Source organism: Aegilops tauschii, chromosome 4 (genome assembly GCF_002575655.3).
Source record: "Aegilops tauschii subsp. strangulata cultivar AL8/78 chromosome 4, Aet v6.0, whole genome shotgun sequence".
NCBI lineage: Eukaryota > Viridiplantae > Streptophyta > Magnoliopsida > Poales > Poaceae > Aegilops > Aegilops tauschii.
In genome coordinates, this window is record NC_053038.3 from 396,047,683 (window position 1) to 396,068,493 (window position 20,811).

Below are 20,811 nucleotides of genomic sequence, written 5' to 3' on the forward strand. Positions count from 1 at the left end.
TTGTCCGGATTCTGTCCGTTTGGGTAGGGCAATGGGGTCGTGTCCGGGCCGTTTCTAGGATGCGGTGGCCGTGCGCCCAACGCGGCGGATGTTTCCCGGCCGCATCCTGTCCGCGTACATTTTTCTTAGCAAGCCCTTAACTTTTTTTCATCATTCATTTTTGGTACATGGGAATATATCACCAAATTTTGACTAGAAAAGCAAGACCAAAGAAAACAAAAACCACAAGAATACATTTTAGAAGATATCCAACTTTCATAACTGCTCCTGTAAGTTGGATTAGTGCCTTCTCGATGCATTCATTGTTGATCTGCGGAGGAGGCTCGATCTTGCGTGCTTCTTTCTTCTTTGAGTCTAAAAAAGTAGAGGTTGCTTCCTTGCATCTAGTCTCATGTCTAACCTCTAATCTAGCAACAAGTGCACTAGTCTCATCTCTAGCCTCTATGCTAGCTAAAAGTGCACGAACATCTACTAAATTGCGCTCTATCAATATATCGATGTACTCTTCTTCCCAATACCAAAACTTACAACCATGCTACACAATAAAATTTTAAGTTAGCACAACTAGTCAAATCTAAGAGCACGACCGAAGCTAAAAAGAGCACATACCCCATCGTTTAAGCACTTGATGAACACCCATCCGGGATGTTCCGGCGTTGTAGACACGCGGCGCACGACCTTCTTTGGGCAGTGGTCGCACTTAATGAGTGGCAACGGTGCGCCGACGAGCTTTTGGGCTAGCACCGAGCCCGGCCGACCGCCATTCGTGTATCTGCCGGCGGACCACCGATGATGTAGATCCGAGCGGCTAGAGGAGGAGCCACTGCCTGCATGTGGCCTTGCGGCCCTGTCAGGGCCTTCCGCCCCGGTGCCCGGCCGTCCATGGCGCGGCGCGGCCTCCCACAGCCGCGCGAGCTCAAGACCGACCGGATCCGCCCCAAATCCGGCCGGCGGGTGCGCAAATCAGGTAACCGTGGTTGGGTAGCTCGGGGGCGCCGAGGGGAAGGGACTGGGCGAGCGCGCGTCCGAGCCGCACAATTGCAATGGCGGCGGCGGCGAGGGGAAGAGTGGGGAAGAGTGGAGAAGAGTGGAGGGGGTGCCGTCGGAGGGAGGGAGGGGCGGATAGAAAAAGGCGTCCCTGTGCCACCGACGGGCGGGCCAGGGGAGGACACGTGCAGACGCCCCACCCGTCCGCGTGCTGTCTGTTTCACCCCAAAAGCGACGCAAACTTGGGCTGGGGATGGGTCGAAAGCGGACGGACAAAAATCCGTTTGCGCTCGCGCACTGGGCCGTCTGATTCGTCCGTTTTATCTCAAACAAACGCGCGCGGACATGATAGGGTCGCGCGGTGGAGTTGGCCTTAGATGTCTTGCGACGTCGGGGTAACTTGATCCGGACGCTCGGGGAGGTTTGGGGTCCGGACGCTTGGGGAGGTTTGGGGTTCAGATGTCCTATGCATGTGTGCGATGGGGTGCCCCCGAGATTCCTATCATCGTCTTCTCAAACGGCAGCGGTGAAAACTATTCACATGGTACTATGGTGTAGCGGTAGCGGGCAGTAAAACAACTTGTATCTGCACGCAAGCTGAAAACAGTGGAAGAAAGCATCGAGGTCGGCAGGCGCGATCCACCACCTCCCGCGGTAAAACACGCCAGCGCGGTGACGTGGTTTGGACCGGTTCGATGTGAACCTCGTCGCCGCCGGCCCGAACGCGCCGGACGTAGGTAGAACGTCCGTCCGGGTTGAAAGAAAAAGAGGAGGAAGAAGAAGAAGGATCCCGACGGTGTCCTCCTTCCTCTCCCGATCACACTCACGCGTCGAGTAAGCCAAACCGCGTGGCAGCTGGTCGGAGGCGCAAACCAAACACGTCGGCCACGTACCGCGTTCCGTCCCGTCCGTGGCAGCGCAACAGAAAATAAACTAATCCGTACGAGGATAAACATGCATTATTATCACGACGAAGTGTCCGACTGTGGCCGCTTTGTTTATCCTAACTCCGGTCGCAACGAGCGCGTGGCTTGGGCACGCAAAGGGCCGGCGTCGTCGTTGGTCCTAGTTAAAAGAGCCCAACTCCCGTCGGCCGACCTCCATGGAACGGGAGGAAGGAAGACCAGGGACCGACCACCGATGAGCAACTATCCTTTTTTCTTTTTCTTTCTAGAAACAACCGAAAACGGAACGTAGATAACGTCCGTCAGCTACGGCCAGCCGGGCGGAACAACTGAAAGTTTGGTTCAGTTGGGTCAATTTGTCCAGTCCTAGTATGCATACCTACATTTCGTTTCCACAGTGCGGAACACGGACCGATCGGGAGCGGAAACAGCACGTGTAGGGGACATTCTGAACCGAATACAGGCGAGCCCTCCCACTCCCCCACTGGGATTTGTTTAGTCCAGCTTTGTTTCGCCTGACAACATGCTTCTAGAATGGAAGAATGTTAACATGTTCAGAGAACTGCATCGCTCCAAAAGATGACTATGCTCTTAGATGGAGCAAACGAACTGAAGCTATAGTGTTTTTTGCACTTCTTTTGTTTTACTTCAGTCCTGCATTGGCACACCAGTCAAAAGCCTGCAAAAACAAATGAAGCCTCTTTTTCTTTTTTGCGGGTCAAATGAAGCCTTGATTTTGACAATGATTATCATTTTACATAGATATGCTGCTAAAATAAAAATTAAAACCAACTGCTCTAATTGCTAAAACTGAACGAAAGCAACTCAGTGATGTAGTCTTGACCGAGTTGCTTTCAGGCAATCCATGTCGGACTTTGGTAGGGTCTCTGTAGCATCAAGTTCTACTGCTAGTAGCGCCTGTGGTTTGACCTACTACTAGTACTGGTTTCTAGACTATCTCGCTAGGCTACCAAACTGCGGTGAGGAGCTACTGTAACTACATTTCGTAAAACTGGAACACAATCAACGTTACGGGAGTCCACCACAAGTTAGTACCCACAATTGGCAACCGTTCATTCTCCGTGGAGAACTCAAAACTTCTCAACAAGTTACCACTCAATTCTTCAGAGAGATCGCCTAGTGACGAAACATACATCAGACTCAGGAATAACTTGCAATCCAAAGCTGACGATGGAAGGCAAGTTGCTGAATTATTCACAACAGATGAGCACTGGGAGAGATGGAAATGTTCAATGACAATAATTTACCAGCCCAACTAAGTTACCGCTTATCTACGTCGCAGCTATTTGTCCCGGTCATTTCCAATTTTCCTGAAGGAACAGATATGATGACCAGTTTGCGGAAGTATTTATCTAAACATGGGTCCATATGATCCTGTTTTCGGAATTTAAATGAAATCGTAACTTCCAAATTTCCCAAAATAGGAAAAATTCACATGAAGATACAAACATGTCTTTGTAAACTTTGCTTAAAAATATATGGGCTGTGTAAAAATCAGAATTGATTTGTATGTATTCTACCGCAAGTCCTTTTGTGATTTTTACACGTCTTGGAAATGGTCATAACATGTTGCCAGAAGTTACAATGACAAGTCTCGACCTTTTTTGCGAAAAATAAAAATAAAAAACCGCTTCCTTTTACCTACACGTATGACCCATGACCCATTCTTTTTAATGTTTTTTGTAAGTTATGGGTGTGAATTAATACTGAGTTTCAAAGAACAAATTCATCTACAAATATATGAGCTGTGTACAAAATAGAATTGATTTTTTCTGCAGTAAATTAGGTGCTTGTGTTGTGTATTCTAATGCAAGTCCTTTTGTGATTTTTACACGGCTTAGAAATGCTCATAACTTGTTGCCAAAAGTTGCAATGACAAGTCTCTACCTTTTATCTACATGTACATCCCTTTTCTTTTGCTGTTTTTTTATAAGTCATGAGTGTGATTTTTTTTCTTTCAAAATAAAAGGTTAAACCTCCGGGCAGCCCCGTTGATGAGGAAGGCCAAATTGGCCGACCGCACAGGGCCCCAAAATTTTGGGGGCCCCAGTCCAGCAAGTAATATGTATAAGGCCCAGCCAAAAACGCAATCTCAGGCAGCCCATTCTAGCGATCCCAGGCACGAACGCACCTAGCTTCTGCAGCCCGTTTTCCTTCCGTAACTCCTGTCCCGATTCCATCGCACGCAGTCGAAAGGGCAGCAGGGATAGACGGCGGCTGAGTGCCTGGTCGACGGCGGCTGAGCCACAGACGCATCGAGCAGGCAGGGGGCGACGCCCTGTACGCGATACGCGGCCGCCGACCGGCCACGCCCCAGCGCACATAATCCCTTGATCCCTTCCCTTGCCAGGGTAAGTTCTTGAATCTTGATTCTTGTCACGCACTGGTTCTTGTAGTTGTAGACAAAGCGTCCAAGCCCTAATTTATTTTGTCAGTGTAGACAGTAGGTTGTAGGCTACTTTTTTGTTAAAGGAAAAATTCAAAATCTTACATCTGGGTGAAGTCCTTTTGTATTTTCTTATAGCTATAATTCTCAGAGTTTGAATTGATTCAGATATGTTTGTCTTATTAAACAGAAAGAATCATGCATCCAGGAAGGAGGTATGATTCTGGTGCTTCAAAGCGAAGGAAGAAACAAAAAGTAAAAGGAGATACTCGAAAACAAAAGGGCGCTCTCGATAAATTTGTTGTGAAAGAACCTCAACCCAATTCTGAAAACCAAACTGTAGATGCTAATATTGATGATGCACCTAGTGGTGATCCAAAAGAGGCTGAGGCTCACATTGGTGAAACTGATGAAGGTGATGATATTAACAATGTTGACGAAGGTGATGATTCTAATCATGTTGATGAAGGTGCTAATATTGCTGCTGAAGGTGATGATTCTAATCATGTCGATGAAGGTGCTAATATTGCTGCTGAAGGTGATGATGCTAATGTTGCTGATAACACAAATAATTCTGTTCAACCTGATATATTTGATCCAAGAACATGGGATGCACTTGATCCTACAATGATTGATATTTTGGTGCAAAAAGGTCCTAAAAGAGACTTGTCTATTGAGCATGGTCCTACAGACAAATTTGGTAGAAGGTTTTCTGCACTAGCGTACACTAGAGTTCTCTCGAATGGAGAAAAGTGTGATAGAGAGTGGCTTGTGTACAGCAAAGAGCTTGACAAAGTATTTTGTTTTTGCTGCAAATTATTAAGGAAGGGACATGTGAGAGGTCAGTTAGCAAATGATGGCTTCAGTGACTGGCATCATCTTATCAGTAGACTCAAAGAGCATGAAAATGGTAGAGAACATGTCACAAATATGAGTAGTTGGTATGATTTGCGCCTCAGGTTGGAGAAGAATCAAACAATTGATAAAGTTGCTCAGCAAGAACTTGAAAAGGAAAGGGAGCATTGGAGAAAAGTTTTGCTCAGGATTCTTTTGATTGTGAAATTTCTTGCGGAACATAATATAGCATTTCGTGGCAGTAATAGCAAGGTGTACCAAGATAGTAATGGAAATTTCTTAGGATTGGTTCAAATGTTGGCAGAATTTGACCCAGTTATAAAAGAACATGTCGACCGCATCACAAGTGATAAAATCCGTGATCATTATCTTGGTCCTTCCATCCAGAATGAACTAATAAATTTGCTCGCTGCTGCAATCAGGTCTGAAATCGTTAAGAAGGTAAAAGAAGCAAAGTATTTCTCCGTTTTACTTGACTGTACTCCCGATGCAAGCCACCAAGAGCAGATGTCTTTGATAATTAGGTATGTTGATGCATCTTCAGGTTCTTTTTGCATTGAAGAATCATTCTTAGGTTTTTTGGATGTGAATGATACCACTGGGCAAGGATTCTTTGATGCTCTAAAAAATGAATTGAAAACTCTTGACCTTGATATTGACAATCTGAGAGGGCAAGGATATGATAATGGGTCAAATATGAAGGGAATACATAAAGGGGTACAAAGTAAAGTCTTGAAAATAAATCGGAGAGCTTTTTATTCAGCTTGTGGTTGTCATAGTCTGAATTTGACAATATGTGATATGGCAAAGTCTTGTCGTAAAGCATCTGATTTTTTTTGGAGTTATCCAACGCATCTACACAACATTTGCTAACTCTACTAAAAGATGACAAATTCTCAAAAATAACATATCAGGAGTGACTCTCAAGTCATTGTCATCTACTAGGTGGGAGAGTCGTGTTGATAGTGTTAAGGCTATAAGGATTCAACTACCAGAAATAAGGGAGGCTCTACTACAAGTGGCTGAAATTGATAAAGATCCATCGACAAGTAGTGAAGCTCAATCATTGGCAGAAAATAATCTTTGTGACTTTGAATTCTTAGTGTCAATAATCATATGGTATGAAATATTATCAGCTGTTAATTTGATCAGCAAAGAGTTGCAGTCAAAGGATATGCTTATTGATATTGCTATTGAGTCTGTAAAGGGCTTGATTTCTTTCTTCACTAAGTATAGAGAATCTGGCTTTCCAAAAGCATTGGAAGCTGCAAAAGAAATTGCAAAGGAGATGGATATTAATCCAGAGTTCCGCACCAAGCGTAAAATCAAGAGAAAAAGGCAAATTGGTGAGGGTGCAGATGATTCATCTATTGTTTCACAATCAGCAGAGGAGTCATTTAGGGTCAATTATTTTCTGCATATTGTTGATCAAGCTATAGTTTCACTTAACACGAGATTTGAACAGTACGAGGGGTATGAAAAAATATTTGGTTTCTTGTTTACTTCAGATAGACTGCGATCCTTGGATGGCAAGAGTTTATTGGCTGCGTGTGTTAATCTTGAAGATGCACTTAAGAGTGGAGAACATAAAGATATTGACGGACTTGAATTGTGTTCCGAGCTACTTTTTCTGCAGGGCTCACTTCAGAAATCTATGGGCCCACTTGATATTTTGAACTTTTTGAAGAAGCGTTCCTTAATCTATCCTAATGCTGTTATCGCATACAGAATTTTGTTAACCATTCCTGTGACAGTTGCATCTGCGGAAAGGAGCTTTTCTAAACTCAAGTTGTTGAAATCCTACTTGCGTTCTACAATGACACAAGAAAGACTGAATGGATTGGCAACAATAGCACTTGAAAATGATGTCTTGGAGAAGATTAATTATGAAGATTTGATCGAAGATTTCATATCAAGAAATACTAGAAGAATGCTGCTTTTTGGTAGAAAATGAGGTCAGTTTATAAGTGTATTCCTTCAGTACCATATTTACTATTTTACCGTTAGTATTTGATATATTTCCTAAATATTGCAACAATAAGATATATTTGAAGTTAAATAATTAAGTGGGAGTATGCTTTACTTGCATTAGTTCTTCAGTTATATATGGTTTAAAAAAATAGGGCCCTATTTTGATTTTCGTCCCGGGCCCCCAAATTTCTGGAGACGGCCCTGCCTCCGGGCCTGTGCATCTAAGAATGCATACATCCATAATATTACTGAATTTGATGCAAGGCAACATGGCCAAAGTCATCAACGTGCAAAAAAAAAACATAACTGAATTTTCACGGTAACGTGCCTCTGTTGTATGTATTACTCCTCTCTGGACCAACAACTTGCCCCCATTAATACTTTGAAACATTTGCATCAGGATATTAATTTCTTGTGCACCCCCTACAAAAATATATTGTTCTAATATAAAAATATGACCCTTGGCGAAAACTAGCCTAAATGATGAAAACTAGGCACGTGGATGAACTCTATTGAAATAATAAAGTTATTTCACAACTTCTTAGATTTCAAAAAATTTACCGAGCAAAGAACAACAAGAGCAGAAAAAACAATGGTAGGGTGGTGACATCCATGATCTAGTGCTATCGCTCGAAGCTACCTCCTCTCAACCTATTCTCCCTTGCCCCGAACTGACATGTTTGGAACCTAGGTGTAGATAAATCTGAATTGGAAAATAATTTGGTAATTGCAAAAGAATATAAAAAAATCATGATTTTTTCTAGAAACAATCATGATCAAGTGTTTACACTTGCATAAAAAAATTGCGGAAGAATGCTTTTTATGGTATTGTGGGCGAAAGAAAAATAAATGAGCACTACATCATAGTTACTATTCACTCCTTTTGTTCGCAGTTTTTTTGCCCTGAAGTCGATGGGAGTTCGCAAAACTTTTTATATGAGTACACCAGTAGGTCAAGTTTGTTACCCAAAAAAAATATTTTTTAATTTTCTGAATTGCTAATTTTTTCGTATCACGTCCATCTTCGCCCAGGTTCATCCCTCCTCCCCCCTATGATATTCCCGCCAATCCAACACCTCCCCTTCTCCCCAACCCTTATCACCGCCCTCCTTCCTCCCCTTCCTTTCTAGAGGCGGGGTGTGCCGATGCGTTGGATCAAGAATATTCGGTCCAACATCAACCTAGACAACCTCCCCTTCCCCTTCTTCCTCCTCTACGCCCTAAATCGATGATGCTCCGATGTTGTTGTAAACCTCATTGGGCTAATTTTTTTGCTTATATATTTTTCTATTCGAAAAGGTGCGATGGCACCCGGGAGTCCCGACACCCCGCTATCCTATGCGTTCAACGTTTTCAAGATTCGTGATGTGGTGTGGACAGCAGCAGGCCACTTGCGTTGTCATGTTAGTTAATCAGGCAATTTACAGAGTCGAACAGGGCACGGTACTAGGCTGCAGCATGCAGAGTAGGTATGGCAACTGTTCCCGACTAGCTTGTCAGGCCCGGCTACTGTAGCGCGAGATGTTCCAGCGGCCCGTCATGTCATTCTTATCTATCTTTTCTTCTGTTCTTTTTTTGAGTGAAGAGAGAGGAGAAAGGTGAGGAGAGAGAGCCTTTTTTATGAGCCAGAGAGAGGACTAATGGAAGGAGACAGAGGCTGTGACCTGTGCGAGAGAGAAGAGACATGAGAGAAAATAACTGTTTTCCATGGAGGACAGAGAGGCTGTGAACGGAGAGAGAAGAAGGTGGCGGCACACTTTTTGTTAGCCCATGAGAGAGACAGAAATGTCAGAAGAGAGAGGTTGTGAGAGAGAAAAATAATTGTTTTCCAGGAGAGAGAGCGACGGTGAATCTTGGGAGGAGAGAGTGATTTCACTGTAACTGTTCAAGTAGGCATGTTAAAACAAGAACCATTACAGTGCCTTGCACAGATCTCCAAAACTTTGTTTTGGATGGACGGTGCTGATAGAAGGGAGTCTAGGCACCCGGGTTCTAAAAATCTAGTCTCTTTTCTATTTGAAGGAAGAAAGAAGGCCATGATCACGTTGCTTTGCTCCAAAAAAGAAGGCCATGCTGGCACCTAACTGCGCATAGGTAGGTCCTCAAATCAAAAGAAAAGAGAACAAAGAAGTGAACATCGGTAAGGCATGACCAACCCGACCGTTTCCTCCTACCCGCGGCTTACGCCCCCTTTTCATTCAAACATAGGTGAACATCGGTACGTTCCATTCAACGTCAACCTTCCCGATTCAAACCTTTACCCGTCCGTTCCCTCCCCTATTTGAACCCTTCTTCCCACCACTCCAGTCTTCGTATTCAACTCTTCACACCCCCACCCCACCCAGCTGCCCGCCACACGCGCCCAACACGCCCGCTCTGCTCCATCGTCTCCATCAGCCCATCCATCGAACCACCACCTAGCCATCACCTACCCTTTCTCTTCCTCGGCCGATCGATCCATGGCGCTGCTGGCACGGAGGTCGAGGAGGGCGGCGACCAAGGCGGCGGCGCCGGTGGCGGTGGAGCTGTCCATCCCGGCGCACTTCCGGTGCCCGATCTCGCTCGACCTCATGCGCGACCCGGTCACGGCGCCCACGGGGATCACCTACGACCGGGAGAGCATCGAGGCGTGGCTCGACACCGGCCGCGCCGCCGTCTGCCCCGTCACCCACGCCCCGCTCCGCCGCGACGACCTCGTCCCCAACCACGCCATCCGCCGCGTCATCCAGGACTGGTGCGTCGCCAACCGCTCCCGCGGCGTCGAGCGGATCCCCACGCCCAAGATCCCCGTCACCCCCGTCCAGGCCTCCGAGCTCCTCTTCGAGGTCGCCGAGTCCGCGCGCGCCCGCGACCGCGGCGCGGCCGCCCGGTGCGCCGCCGCGGTCGCCAGGGTCAGGGCCCTCGCCAGGGAGAGCGAGAGGAACCGGCGCTGCTTCGCGTCCATCGGCACTGGCCGCGTGCTCGCCGCGGCGCTCGAGTCGCTCGCGGCGGGCGGCGGCGAGCCAGCCGGGGGTGTTCTTGAGGACGTTCTCGCGGCATTGGTCCGCATGGCGCCGTTGGACGGGGAGACCGCCAGGATCTTGGGATCGCCGCGCTCGCTGGGCTCGTTGGTCGCGATCGCCGAGAATGGAAGCTTGGCGGGTAGGCTCAACGCCGTGATGGCGATCAAGGAGGTCGTGTCCTCGTGCGACGGAGCATGCACGGATTTGGGCGTGAAAGCCGACGACATCGTGGACGCGCTGGTCAAGATCATCAAGGCTCCCATCTGCCCACAGGCTACCAAGGCAGCCATGGTCGCCGCCTACCATCTGGCGCGCTCCGACGAGCGCGTCGCGGCGCGCGTAGCCAGGACCGGTCTCGTGCCGGTGCTCGTCGAGTCCCTCGTCGACGCCGACAAGAGCGTGGCAGAGAAGGCGCTGGCGTTGCTCGACGCCGTGCTCGCGTCGGAGCAAGGCCGCGAGAGCGCGCGCATGCACGCGCTCACCGTGCCCATCCTCGTCAAGAAGATGTTCCGCGTGTCCGACCTGGCCACCGAGCTCGCCGTCTCGGCGATGTGGAGGCTCGGCAAGAACGCGGGGGGCGACGAGGGCGCAGCGACGAAATGCCTGGTAGAGGCGCTGCGGGTCGGAGCCTTCCAGAAGCTGCTGCTTCTCTTGCAGGTTGGCTGCAGGGACGCAACCAAGGAGAAGACCACCGAGCTGCTCAGGATGCTCAACAAGCACAAAGGCGTAGGGGAATGCGTCGACGCCATGGACTTCAGAGGGCTCAACAAGCTGTCCTGAATCACAACTTGTGTAAAGAAACATTGTAGGATAGATGGATGTGTAAGCTAGCAGATTGGTAGGATAGTTGGATGTAAATTCTTCTCCCTTTTTGCGTTTGCCAGGTGTTAGCTAGATTCAAACTTTTTTTTTTTTTAGAAACGCTTGAACGCTACTTGAGAAACAAATAAAAGGCTTAAGTACAATGCAACTGTCGATAGATCTTCCCGCTGCTTGAGATCTTGTTATCAAACTTCTTATATATTCATAATACTGAACTTCTTTTACTTACCACTAAATATATTCTTTTGGTGATATTTTTACATTTTAAATAATATTTTAAAATCTTACTTGTTGAACGAACATAATTGTTCATATATATTAAGTTACACATTTCCATGCAATTCTAGCATTAATAATTGAAAGTACATCTTTTGACCAAAACTATATCTAAGTTATATTTTGTTGATTATTTATATTTTGGGTGTTCTTTGAGATAATATTTAGTCCAAATAAAATTAACTCTAAATCCAAGCAAAAAAAAGTATGGCATCACTCGACATCCATCCGTTAATGTGTTCAAATATATTTTTGTGGTATTTGTCCGTAGTTTATTATGCACAAAACTTGATAAAGTGTTGTCGAGTGTATGAAAAAAAAATATGCTAGATGGTTCTCGAGTATAATAGTATCAAGTTTGGGCATAATTAGATCGTGAATTCAAAAAGTGTACGGGGTCTCACCAAATAATATGTTCAAACCGCATTCTGAGCATCAAATGCGCATAAGAGATTGCAAGATACCCATGTATATGGCAGATCAGGCAACAATGTGAAATCATCGTACATTTAAGTAAGATATGCCGTGAATAACTAACATACGGACCTAGATGAGGAACCATTGATACACATCGAATGACAAATGCGACCCACGCAATGCATCCAATGTTCCAATCAACTCCAGCTCCGTATTCTCAGGGAGCTTGGATTCTTTGAAGATTAGAAATACAAATCAGACCAAGTATTTCAAGTCCAACGACCACGACGTGGCATAGTATAAGTAATTCACCTAACATCGAGTCCGACCCGATGCCGCTGGTTTTAAAAAAATATACTCCTTCAATACAAATTAATTAATCGTTGCTTTAGTACAACTTTAATACTACAAAGTTGTATTGAAGCAACAACAAATAGTATGGACTGGAGGGAGTAGTATTTTTTTTGACTGGAGGGAGTAGTAGATGCTGCCCCTACAAAAATAAAGTTAATAAGGTGGTGATCATACATCTGCTTGTATTGTTCTATTGACTTTGTAAAAACAAACTTCCTAGAGAGGGTGATAAAAGTAGAAATATATAAATGCTGCATAACACCCAGCTGATTCTAATCAGCATCCGGCAAAGTACACATTTCGTGCGTGTTTTTCCCTGTTGATGAGTGGATCCACAAAATCTATCCACACACGATCGGCTGGAATATTCTGCAGCACGCGACGCCGCGCGGGTCAGCCCAGTCTAGATGCAGCTTACCGGTTCTCGACTTTGAAACGTGGATCGGTTCAAGTGTGCGCAGAAGTAGTATTACGTAACGTACGTAGTAAAGCCTGACCCAGTGGACCTCCCACCACCACTGATCGAGCCATGCACCAACGTTGCCGACCTCGGACCAATCTCTACGTCCCATTCGGAAATTTTGACTCCTCCGTGTGGTCGAGCTATAGCTAGCTATGTTAGACTGTATATATATACATAGCCTCTGTGTAAATATTGTAACATTGTATTGTACCTCTTGATACCTCTATATAATGAGATAGTCACACCTTATTTAGGGTGTCGAGCCAGTTTCCCAAACCCTATGTTTTACATGGTATCAGTTTAGGTTACGATGTCTTCCGCTGCACCACCCGCCGCCGCCGCCGCCGCGCCGATCTCGACTGCCACCGCGCCGGCCCTCGCCCCGATGTCGCCCTTCCTGGCCTCCCGGCCCCTCGCGGCGACGTATGGGGCCTTGCCGCCGCCGCCCGCTTCCCCGCATGCATCGGGCGCTTCGGACGATCTGATCGCCCCGCCCGAGCCCGCGGCGCTGCCGGCCTATGGCGGCCCTCCTCCGCCGAACCCGAACCCTGGCGCTGGTCCCCCGACGTACGACGCTCCCGCGCCCTCCTATGGCGCGCCTCCGCCGTCGTCGTCCTTGTGGCCGGTGCCAGCTTATGCTGTGCCGCCGCCGTCGCAACCCTACACGGTGGCGCCGCCGCAACACCACCACTACCCGGCGCCGCCACCGCAGGCCTATGGGAGCACGGCCACCTCGCCGTATGGCGCCCCTGCAGCGCCCGGCCACGGCGCTTTGGCTGCCGCCTCCCGGCTCCTACTCCTCGCCTGGCGCCTACGGTTCATACTCGGCGATGATTCCTCATCCAGAGGCGGCTCCGTCCATGGATCCCTATGCACCACTGCAGGCGTACACTGCTCAAGCCGCGGCGCCTTCGCCGTTTTATGTCTCGCACCTGCTGCCGGTGAAAATCGCGCCGGACAACTACCTGTCGTGGCGTGCTCAGGTCTTGCCGCTACTCCGCAGTCGCTACTTGGAGGGCTATGTCGACGGATCCATCCCATGCCCGCCCCCTCAACATCCGGCGTATCACACGTGGGTGGCGTAGGATCAGGCCATCATCTCTGCCATCCAGTCTTCGCTCACGCCGAGTGTTTCGTCGATGGTCATCTTCGCCGCTACATCCAGGGAGGCGTGGGCGGCACTCCACACTAGTTTCGCCTCCCAGTCTTAGGCGCGTGCGCATTCTATACGCATCGAGCTGGGCAAGACCAAGCTTGAAGATCTCAGCATCACGGAGTACTTCAACAGGATGACGAGCCTCGCGGACACTTTGGCCTCTGTTGGTCAGCCGCTTCAGGACAAGGACTTCACCACCTTTGTGCTTAACGGGCTCGATGACGACTATGACAATCTCATTGAGAACGTCCATGGTCGCGAGGATCTGCTCCCGCGTCGTGAGCTCTATGCGCGTCTCCTTGGCCGTGAGCAGCGCATCAAGGCGCGCCGGGTTTCCCCCAGCTTCGTCTCCGCCAACGCTGCTACTCGCGGCAAACCTCAGAAGCCGGCTCCATCAGGTGGCAAACCAGCGCCTTCCTCGCAGCAGGCCTCGCGGGGCAACGCGCCGACCATCACTGGCGGGAGTCGCCCAGTTGCTTGCTGTTCTAGTTGTGGTGCTCCTCAGGCCTGTCAGCTTTGTGGGATAGATCGTCATCTCGCCACGCGCTGTCACAGACGCTACAAGCAAGACTTCCTTGGCCTTGGCAACAATGGCAAAGGGAATGATAAGCAGGCCGCAGCTGCTGTGACGGGTCATGAGCATGGACGCACTCCGTCCTACTCTGTTGATCCTACATGGTACATGGACACGGGAGCTACGAACCACCTCACCAATGACATGGGCAAGCTCTCCACTCAGGAGCCATATCGCGGCCATGATCAGGTGCACACCGCCAATGGAGCAGGTATGCGCATCTTCCATGTTGGTCAGGCATCACTTCTTGCACACAATTCACGAAAACTGCATCTTTCTAATGTTCTTCGTATTCCTACTGCTTTTGCGTAGTTTGTTGTCTGTTCCACAACTTACTCGTGATAATAATGTCCTTGCTGAGTTTCACCCTTTTCGTTTCTTTATCAAGGATCGGGACACGAGGGCCGTTCTGCTTAGCGGTCGTCTTCGCTGTGGCTTGTATGCACTTGACGCACCGACCGCACCTCCTATGCAGTTTTCTCCTCAGGCGTTCAGTGGTGTTCGTGTGTCATCTACACATTGGCATGCGCGTCTGGGTCATCCTGCTGCTCCTATAGTTCGTCATGTGTTGCATCGTCATGAACTACCGGTTGTGTCGAATAAAATTGCTGAAACTATTTGTGATGCCTGTCAGCAGGGCAAGAGTCATCAACTTCCGTTTTCAGAGTCTAGTCGTGTTGTGAAACATCCTCTTGAGATTGTGTTTTCTGATGTATGGGGTCATGCCCAAACGTCTGTCAGTGGCCATAATTATTATTTTAGTTTCATTGATGCTTATAGTCGGTTTACTTGGCTTTATCTTATTAAGAAAAAGTCTGATGTGTTTGATGTTTTTATACAGTTTCAAGCACATGTTGAGTGTCTCCTTAGCTAGAAAATCATTCATGTTCAAACCGACTGGGGGGGGGGTGAATATCACAACCTCAACTCATTTTTTAACAAGCTTGGGATCACACATCGTGTGTCTTGTCCTCATACACATCAGCAGAATGGAACTGCTGAACGTAAGCATCGTCATCTTGTAGAAACTGGCATCACTTTATTAGCTCATGCCTCTGTTCCTTTTAGGTTCTGGAGTGATGCCTTCTCCACTGCCTGTTTTTTGATCAACAGGCTGCCCTCACGACTACTGAGTATGAAAACTCCGCTTGAACTCTTGCTCAATGAAATCCCAGACTACACCTTCCTCAAAGTCTTCGGGTGTGCGTGTTGGCCTCATTTGCGTCCTTATAACAAACATAAGCTAGAGTTTCGGTCGAAAAAGTGTGTCTTCCTTGGGTATAGTTCCCTTCATAAAGGGTACAAATGCCTACATGTTCCCACCAATCGCGTCTACATTTCTCGTGACGTTGTATTTGATGAGAATGTGTTCCCCTTTCATGCACTTCCGAACAACTCTATCCCTCCTATGTCAGACGTTTCTTCTAACACACCCTCGCCTGATCAATTTGTGGATGTTGCAAATGCTCCTGTGTTGCTTCCTAACCATGCTGCAGGTGTTCGACGTGGTGCTCGTCTTGAGCTCCTTGATGATGAAGCTACGGACACCACTCACGATGGGCACGTCGATCCCATGCATGGCGGGTTGTGCCCGCCAGCCCGACGCACCCGCACCGGCTCCACGGGCGCCGCCTGCGCCCGCAGCTGCCCCGCGAGCGTTAGCCTCGCCTAGCTCGCCTGGCTTGGTGGCCGCTTCGCCTGGTCCTGCTGGCTGGTTCCACCCGCGGGTGTCGCCTTCGCCCGGCCCAGTGGCAGGCGGTCCGACGGCTCCTTCAGCTGCGCCAAGCAGCCCCACCTCGGCCCCCTAGGCTCCTCGTGGGCCGGCCTCGTCGCCAACTAGACTCGGCAGTCCCGCCTCGGCCCCGTCGCCTGCCTCTGAGCCTGACGACTCTAGCTCGTCCAGCTCGGGGTCAGGATTGGCCTCGCCTTCGTCTCCTGTGGCAAGCCCAGAGTTGCCGGCGATGCCTACTGCGGTTGTTCTTTGTCCACACACGCGCAGCCGGTCTGGTATTTTTCGTCCAAAGGAACGTACAGACGGGACTGTTGCGTGGCTTGCCGCTTGCATGGATGATGCTGCTGCGGATCCGACGGCCGAGCCGCGTCATTTTCAGGCCGCGTTGGGTATTCCTCACTGGCGCGCTGCGATGGAGCAGGAGTTTCAGGCTTTGCTGAAAAATGGCACTTGGCAACTTGTTCCTCCGGTCTCTGGCATCAACATCATTGATTCCAAATGGGTGTTTAAAGTAAAACGACATGCGGACGGTTCTATTGAACGCTACAAGGCACGACTGGTTGCCAAGGGCTTCAAGCAGAGGTATGGTCTTGATTATGAAGACACGTTCAGTTCAGTTATCAAGCCTACCACCATTCGTATGCTGCTGTCTCTTGCTGTCACTCGTGGGTGGTCTCTTCGTCAGCTTGATGTGCAGAATGCCTTCCTACATGGAGTTTTGGAGGAAGAGGTTTATATGCATCAGCCACCGGGTTTTGTTGATCCCACACGTCCTCATCATCTCTGTCGTCTGGTCAAGGCGTTGTATGGACTTAAACAGGCTCCTCGCGCATGGCATGCACGTCTCGGTTCTGCTCTCCGGGCTCTTGGGTTTGTTCCCTCCACTGCTGACACGTCACTGTTCCTCTTTCAGCATCCTGAGGTTACGATGTATCTATTAGTTTATGTTGATGATATCATCCTCGTCAGTTCCTCTGATGCTGCTGCTGATCGCCTTGTGATTGCGTTTAGTGAGGACTTTGTTGTCAAGGATTTGGGTGCTCTGCATTACTTCCTTGGCCTGGAGGTGTCACGGTCTTCTTCTAGGGTGACTCTAACTCAGAAGAAGTATTCTTTGGACTTGTTGCGTCGTGCTGGTGTGCTCAACTGCAAACATGCTATCACTCGGATGTCTACGACTGACCGGTTGTCTGCCCTTGATGGAGATCCTCTTCCCCCTGATGACGCTACTGAGTATCGCAGTCTTGTTGGTGGTCTGCAATACCTCACTATCACCAGGCCTGATGTCTCTTATGCAGTTAACCGTGTATGTCAGTATCTTCATGCCCCTCGGACATCTAATTCCACGGCAGTGAAGCGTATTTTGTGGCATATCTCTTCCACTGCCTCGTATGGTCTGCTCCTTCAGCCTGCACCGTCTTGTGAGCTTTCAGCCTTTTCTGATGCGGATTGGGCTGGCAGTCCTGATGATCGGCGATCCACGGGGGGATATGCAGTGTTCTTTGGTCCCAACTTGATCGCCTGGAATGCTCGCAAGCAAGCTACTGTATCTCGTAGCAGTACTGAAGCTGAGTATAAGGCAATTGCTGATGCTACCGCTGAGATCATATGGATACAGTCTTTATTGAGGGAGTTGAGAATCTCTCCAGGTCATCCTCCAGTTCTTTGGTGTGATAACATCGGTGCCACATACCTTTCGTCTAATCCGGTGTTTCATGCTCGGACGAAACACATTGAGGTTGACTATCACTTTGTTCGGGAACGTGTTGCACAGAAGCTACTATGTATCAAGTTCATCTCCTCAAAAGATCAACTTGCTAACATCTTCACGAAGCCTCTTCCACAACCACAGTTTGTAGGCTGTAGGCGCAATCTTAACTTGCTTTGTACTTCAGGCCATAGTTAAGATTGAGGGAGGGTGTTAGACTGTATATATATACATAGCCTCTGTGTAAATATTGTAACATTGTATTGTACCTCTTGGTACCTCTATATAATGAGATAGCCACACCCCGTTTAGGGTGTCGAGCCAGTTTCCCAAACCCTATGTTTTACAAGCTACTAGTACAAAATTCCATCAGTTTTGTCGTGGCCACGAGCCCACGATCTCGGTTTTGCTATAGCGTTAGAGCAAGTATAATAGTGGGCTTATAGCTCGCTTACATGATATTTTTGCCTATGTAGAGTAGAGAGATGTGAAAAAGTAAGGGGAGTGGGCTCTCATGCAAGAGCCTAACTATATGTGCATTCCTAGGTAAATGCAATAAATGTGAAGAAAGAGATAGAGAGAAGATGGAAGAAAGTACTAATGCAATAGCCAACCTTATAGCCCACATTATTGTATGAGTGAATATAGATGATGTGTAACGCCCACGATGCGGCTATATCTCCCACGTGTCGAGGCACGACTTAGAGGCACCGCATTGTGGTTTTGTCGCAAGAAGGGTCATCTTCACACAATCCCACGTAATGAACAAGAATGGGATAAAGAGAGTTGGCTTACAATCGCCACTTCACACAATACATAAATGAATTCATGCATCATTCAGAGTACACACATAGGTCCGACTACGGAACCAAAACAAAAGAAGACAACCCCAAATGCTAGATCCCCGATCATCCCAACTGGGCTCCACTACTGATCAACAGGAAACAAAACATAGTAACGACCAAGGTCCTCGTCGAACTCCCACTTGAGCTCGGTTGCGTCACCTGCACTGGTATCGTCGGCACCTGCAACTGTTTTGGTAGAATCTGTGAGTCACGAGGACTCAGCAATCTCACACCCGCGAGATCAAGACTATTTAAGCTTATGGGTAGGAGAAGGTAGTGAGGTGGAGCTGCAGCAAGCACTAAGCATATATGGTGGCTAACATACGCCAATAAGAGCGAGAAGAGGAGCAACGGAACGGTCATCAACTAGTAATGATCAAGAAGTGATCCTGAACTCCTACTTACGTCAAACATAACCCAAAAGCCGCGTTCTCTTCCCAGACTCCGCCGAAAAGAGACCATCACGGCTACACACGCGGTTGATGTATTTTAATTAAGTCGAGTGTCAAGTTCTCTACAACCGGATATTAACAAATTCCCATCTGCCACATAACCGCGGGCACGGCTCTCGAAAGTTTATACCCTGCAGGGGTGTCCCAACTTAGCCCATTATAAGCTCTCACGGTCAACGAAGGATATTCCTTCTCCCGGGAAGACCCGATCAGTCTCGGAATCCCGGTTTACAAGACATTTCGGCAATGGTAAAACAAGACCAGCAAGACCACCCGCTGTGCCGACAAATCCCGATAGGAGATGCACATATCTCGTTCTCAGGGCACACCGGATGAGCCAGACGTCGGGTTGGCATAGACCCTGGTTGCCCAGGGGGCGCCGGACATCGCTCGGTTTGGACCAGCACTCGAAGGAGCACTGGCCTGGGGGGGGGGGTAAATAAAGATGACCCTTGAGTCTGCAAAACCCTAGGGAAAAAGGCTTAGGTAGGCAAATGGTAAAACCAAGGTTGGGCCTTGCTGGAGGAGTTTTATTCAAAGCGAACTGTCAAGGGGGTCCCATAAATCACCCAACCGCGTAAGGAACGCAAGATCAAGGAACATAACACCGGTATGACGGAAACTAGGGCGGCAAGAGTGGAACAAAACACCAGGCATAAGGCCGAGCCTTCCACCCTTTACCAAGTATATAGATGCATTAATTAAATAAGAGATATTGTGATATCCCAACATAAATATGGTCCAACATGGAACAAACTTCATCTTCACCTGCAACTAGCAACGCTATAAGAGGGGCTGAGCAAAAGCGGTAACATAGCCAAGCAACGGTTTGCTAGGACGGGTGAAAAGGTTAAAGGCTGACATGGCAGTATGGGAGGCATGATATAGCAAGTGGTAGGTAGCGCGGCATAGCGATAGAGCGAACAACTAGCAAAGCAAAGATAGAAGTGATTTCGAGGGTATGGTCATCTTGCCTGAGATCCCGCAAGGAAGAAGAACGAGTCCATGAAGAAGACAAACGGACGAAGTCGAACAAATCCTCACAAACGCGACGTTATCGGAACTAACCCGAAGAAGCAACATCGGAAAGAAGCAAACAACATGGTAAACAACCATCACAGAAACATGGCATGATGCACAATCAAGTACGATGCATGTCCGGTTTAAAGAGGCATGGCGTGGCAAAGTGCACAAACAATACTACAAATTAAGTGGAGCTCAATATGCAACGAGTTGCATATTGACGAAACACCACATGACTCATTTAGTTCTCTCTCAATTATGTACCCAACAATATTAAATGTTGTTAAACATGGCAAGAGGTGAAACATAACAAAACTACCTATCTAGGCAATTTAAATGAGGCCGGAAACAACAAACAACAATTCCGGAAAATCCCCATAAGCATATTTTTGATTTGGTACTGTTTTGCCCTAAACACAATTTTATTGTTGTTAAACATCAAAATAAAGTGTACCAAAATTCTATGCATTTTTTACCCCATTTACATATAAAGTTTATTAAATTCCGAGTTACGGTTAATTAGTTATGAAATAAATCATTTTAGCATGGCATTTGAGCAAAATTAAACAAGCAACAAGGTTAAACATTTTAAACATGGATGAAAGTGGCATTTTATGAAACTAGACAAAATTCTAAGCACTTTATATGTTTACATCATTTTAATATGATGCATGGTTCATGAGTTATTAAATGCATGATGTTGAGGGTTTTTCTACAAAACTGCCAACTCTGGATAATTAGCTAAATTCGCAGACATTGAAAAAAACATAAGCGGGCCGAAACTGGCTGGGCCAGCGGTGTACAGGAGAGTGGCTGGAGGGGCGGCTCACCCATGGGCTAGGCCCAGTTGAGGAAGAGGAGG

At 47.8% G+C, this 20,811-nt stretch overlaps 2 protein-coding genes across 2 annotated transcripts; both read left to right on the top strand.

The window, feature by feature from the left end:
• The first annotated feature begins 882 nt into the window (after positions 1 to 882).
• On the top strand, positions 883 to 7,108 carry LOC109775097 (uncharacterized). The gene is made up of 3 exons (XM_073497768.1): positions 883 to 967; positions 4,490 to 5,576; positions 6,100 to 7,108. The coding sequence occupies exons 1-3, from the start codon at positions 883 to 885 to the stop codon at positions 7,106 to 7,108; spliced, it is 2,181 nt and encodes a 726-aa protein (XP_073353869.1).
• Positions 7,109 to 9,458: 2,350 nt separating this feature from the next.
• On the top strand, positions 9,459 to 11,097 carry LOC109775089 (U-box domain-containing protein 21-like). Its single transcript, XM_020333859.4, has one exon. The coding sequence runs from the start codon at positions 9,585 to 9,587 to the stop codon at positions 10,905 to 10,907; it is 1,323 nt and encodes a 440-aa protein (XP_020189448.1). The 5' UTR covers positions 9,459 to 9,584; the 3' UTR covers positions 10,908 to 11,097.
• The last annotated feature ends 9,714 nt before the right edge of the window (positions 11,098 to 20,811 follow it).

What these genes read in the sequence shown, in the direction of transcription:
- LOC109775097 (XM_073497768.1), top strand. Translation starts at nt 883, where the DNA reads ATGGCGCGGCGCGGCCTCCCACAGCCGCGCGAGCTCAAGACCGACCGG. An exon ending in CCGGCGGGTGCGCAAATCAG is followed by an intron (nt 968 to 4,489) that starts GTAACCGTGGTT and finishes CTTATTAAACAG; the next exon opens with AAAGAATCATGCATCCAGGA. An exon ending in TTGCTCGCTGCTGCAATCAG is followed by an intron (nt 5,577 to 6,099) that starts GTCTGAAATCGT and finishes GTCATCTACTAG; the next exon opens with GTGGGAGAGTCGTGTTGATA.
- LOC109775089 (XM_020333859.4), top strand. Translation starts at nt 9,585, where the DNA reads ATGGCGCTGCTGGCACGGAGGTCGAGGAGGGCGGCGACCAAGGCGGCG.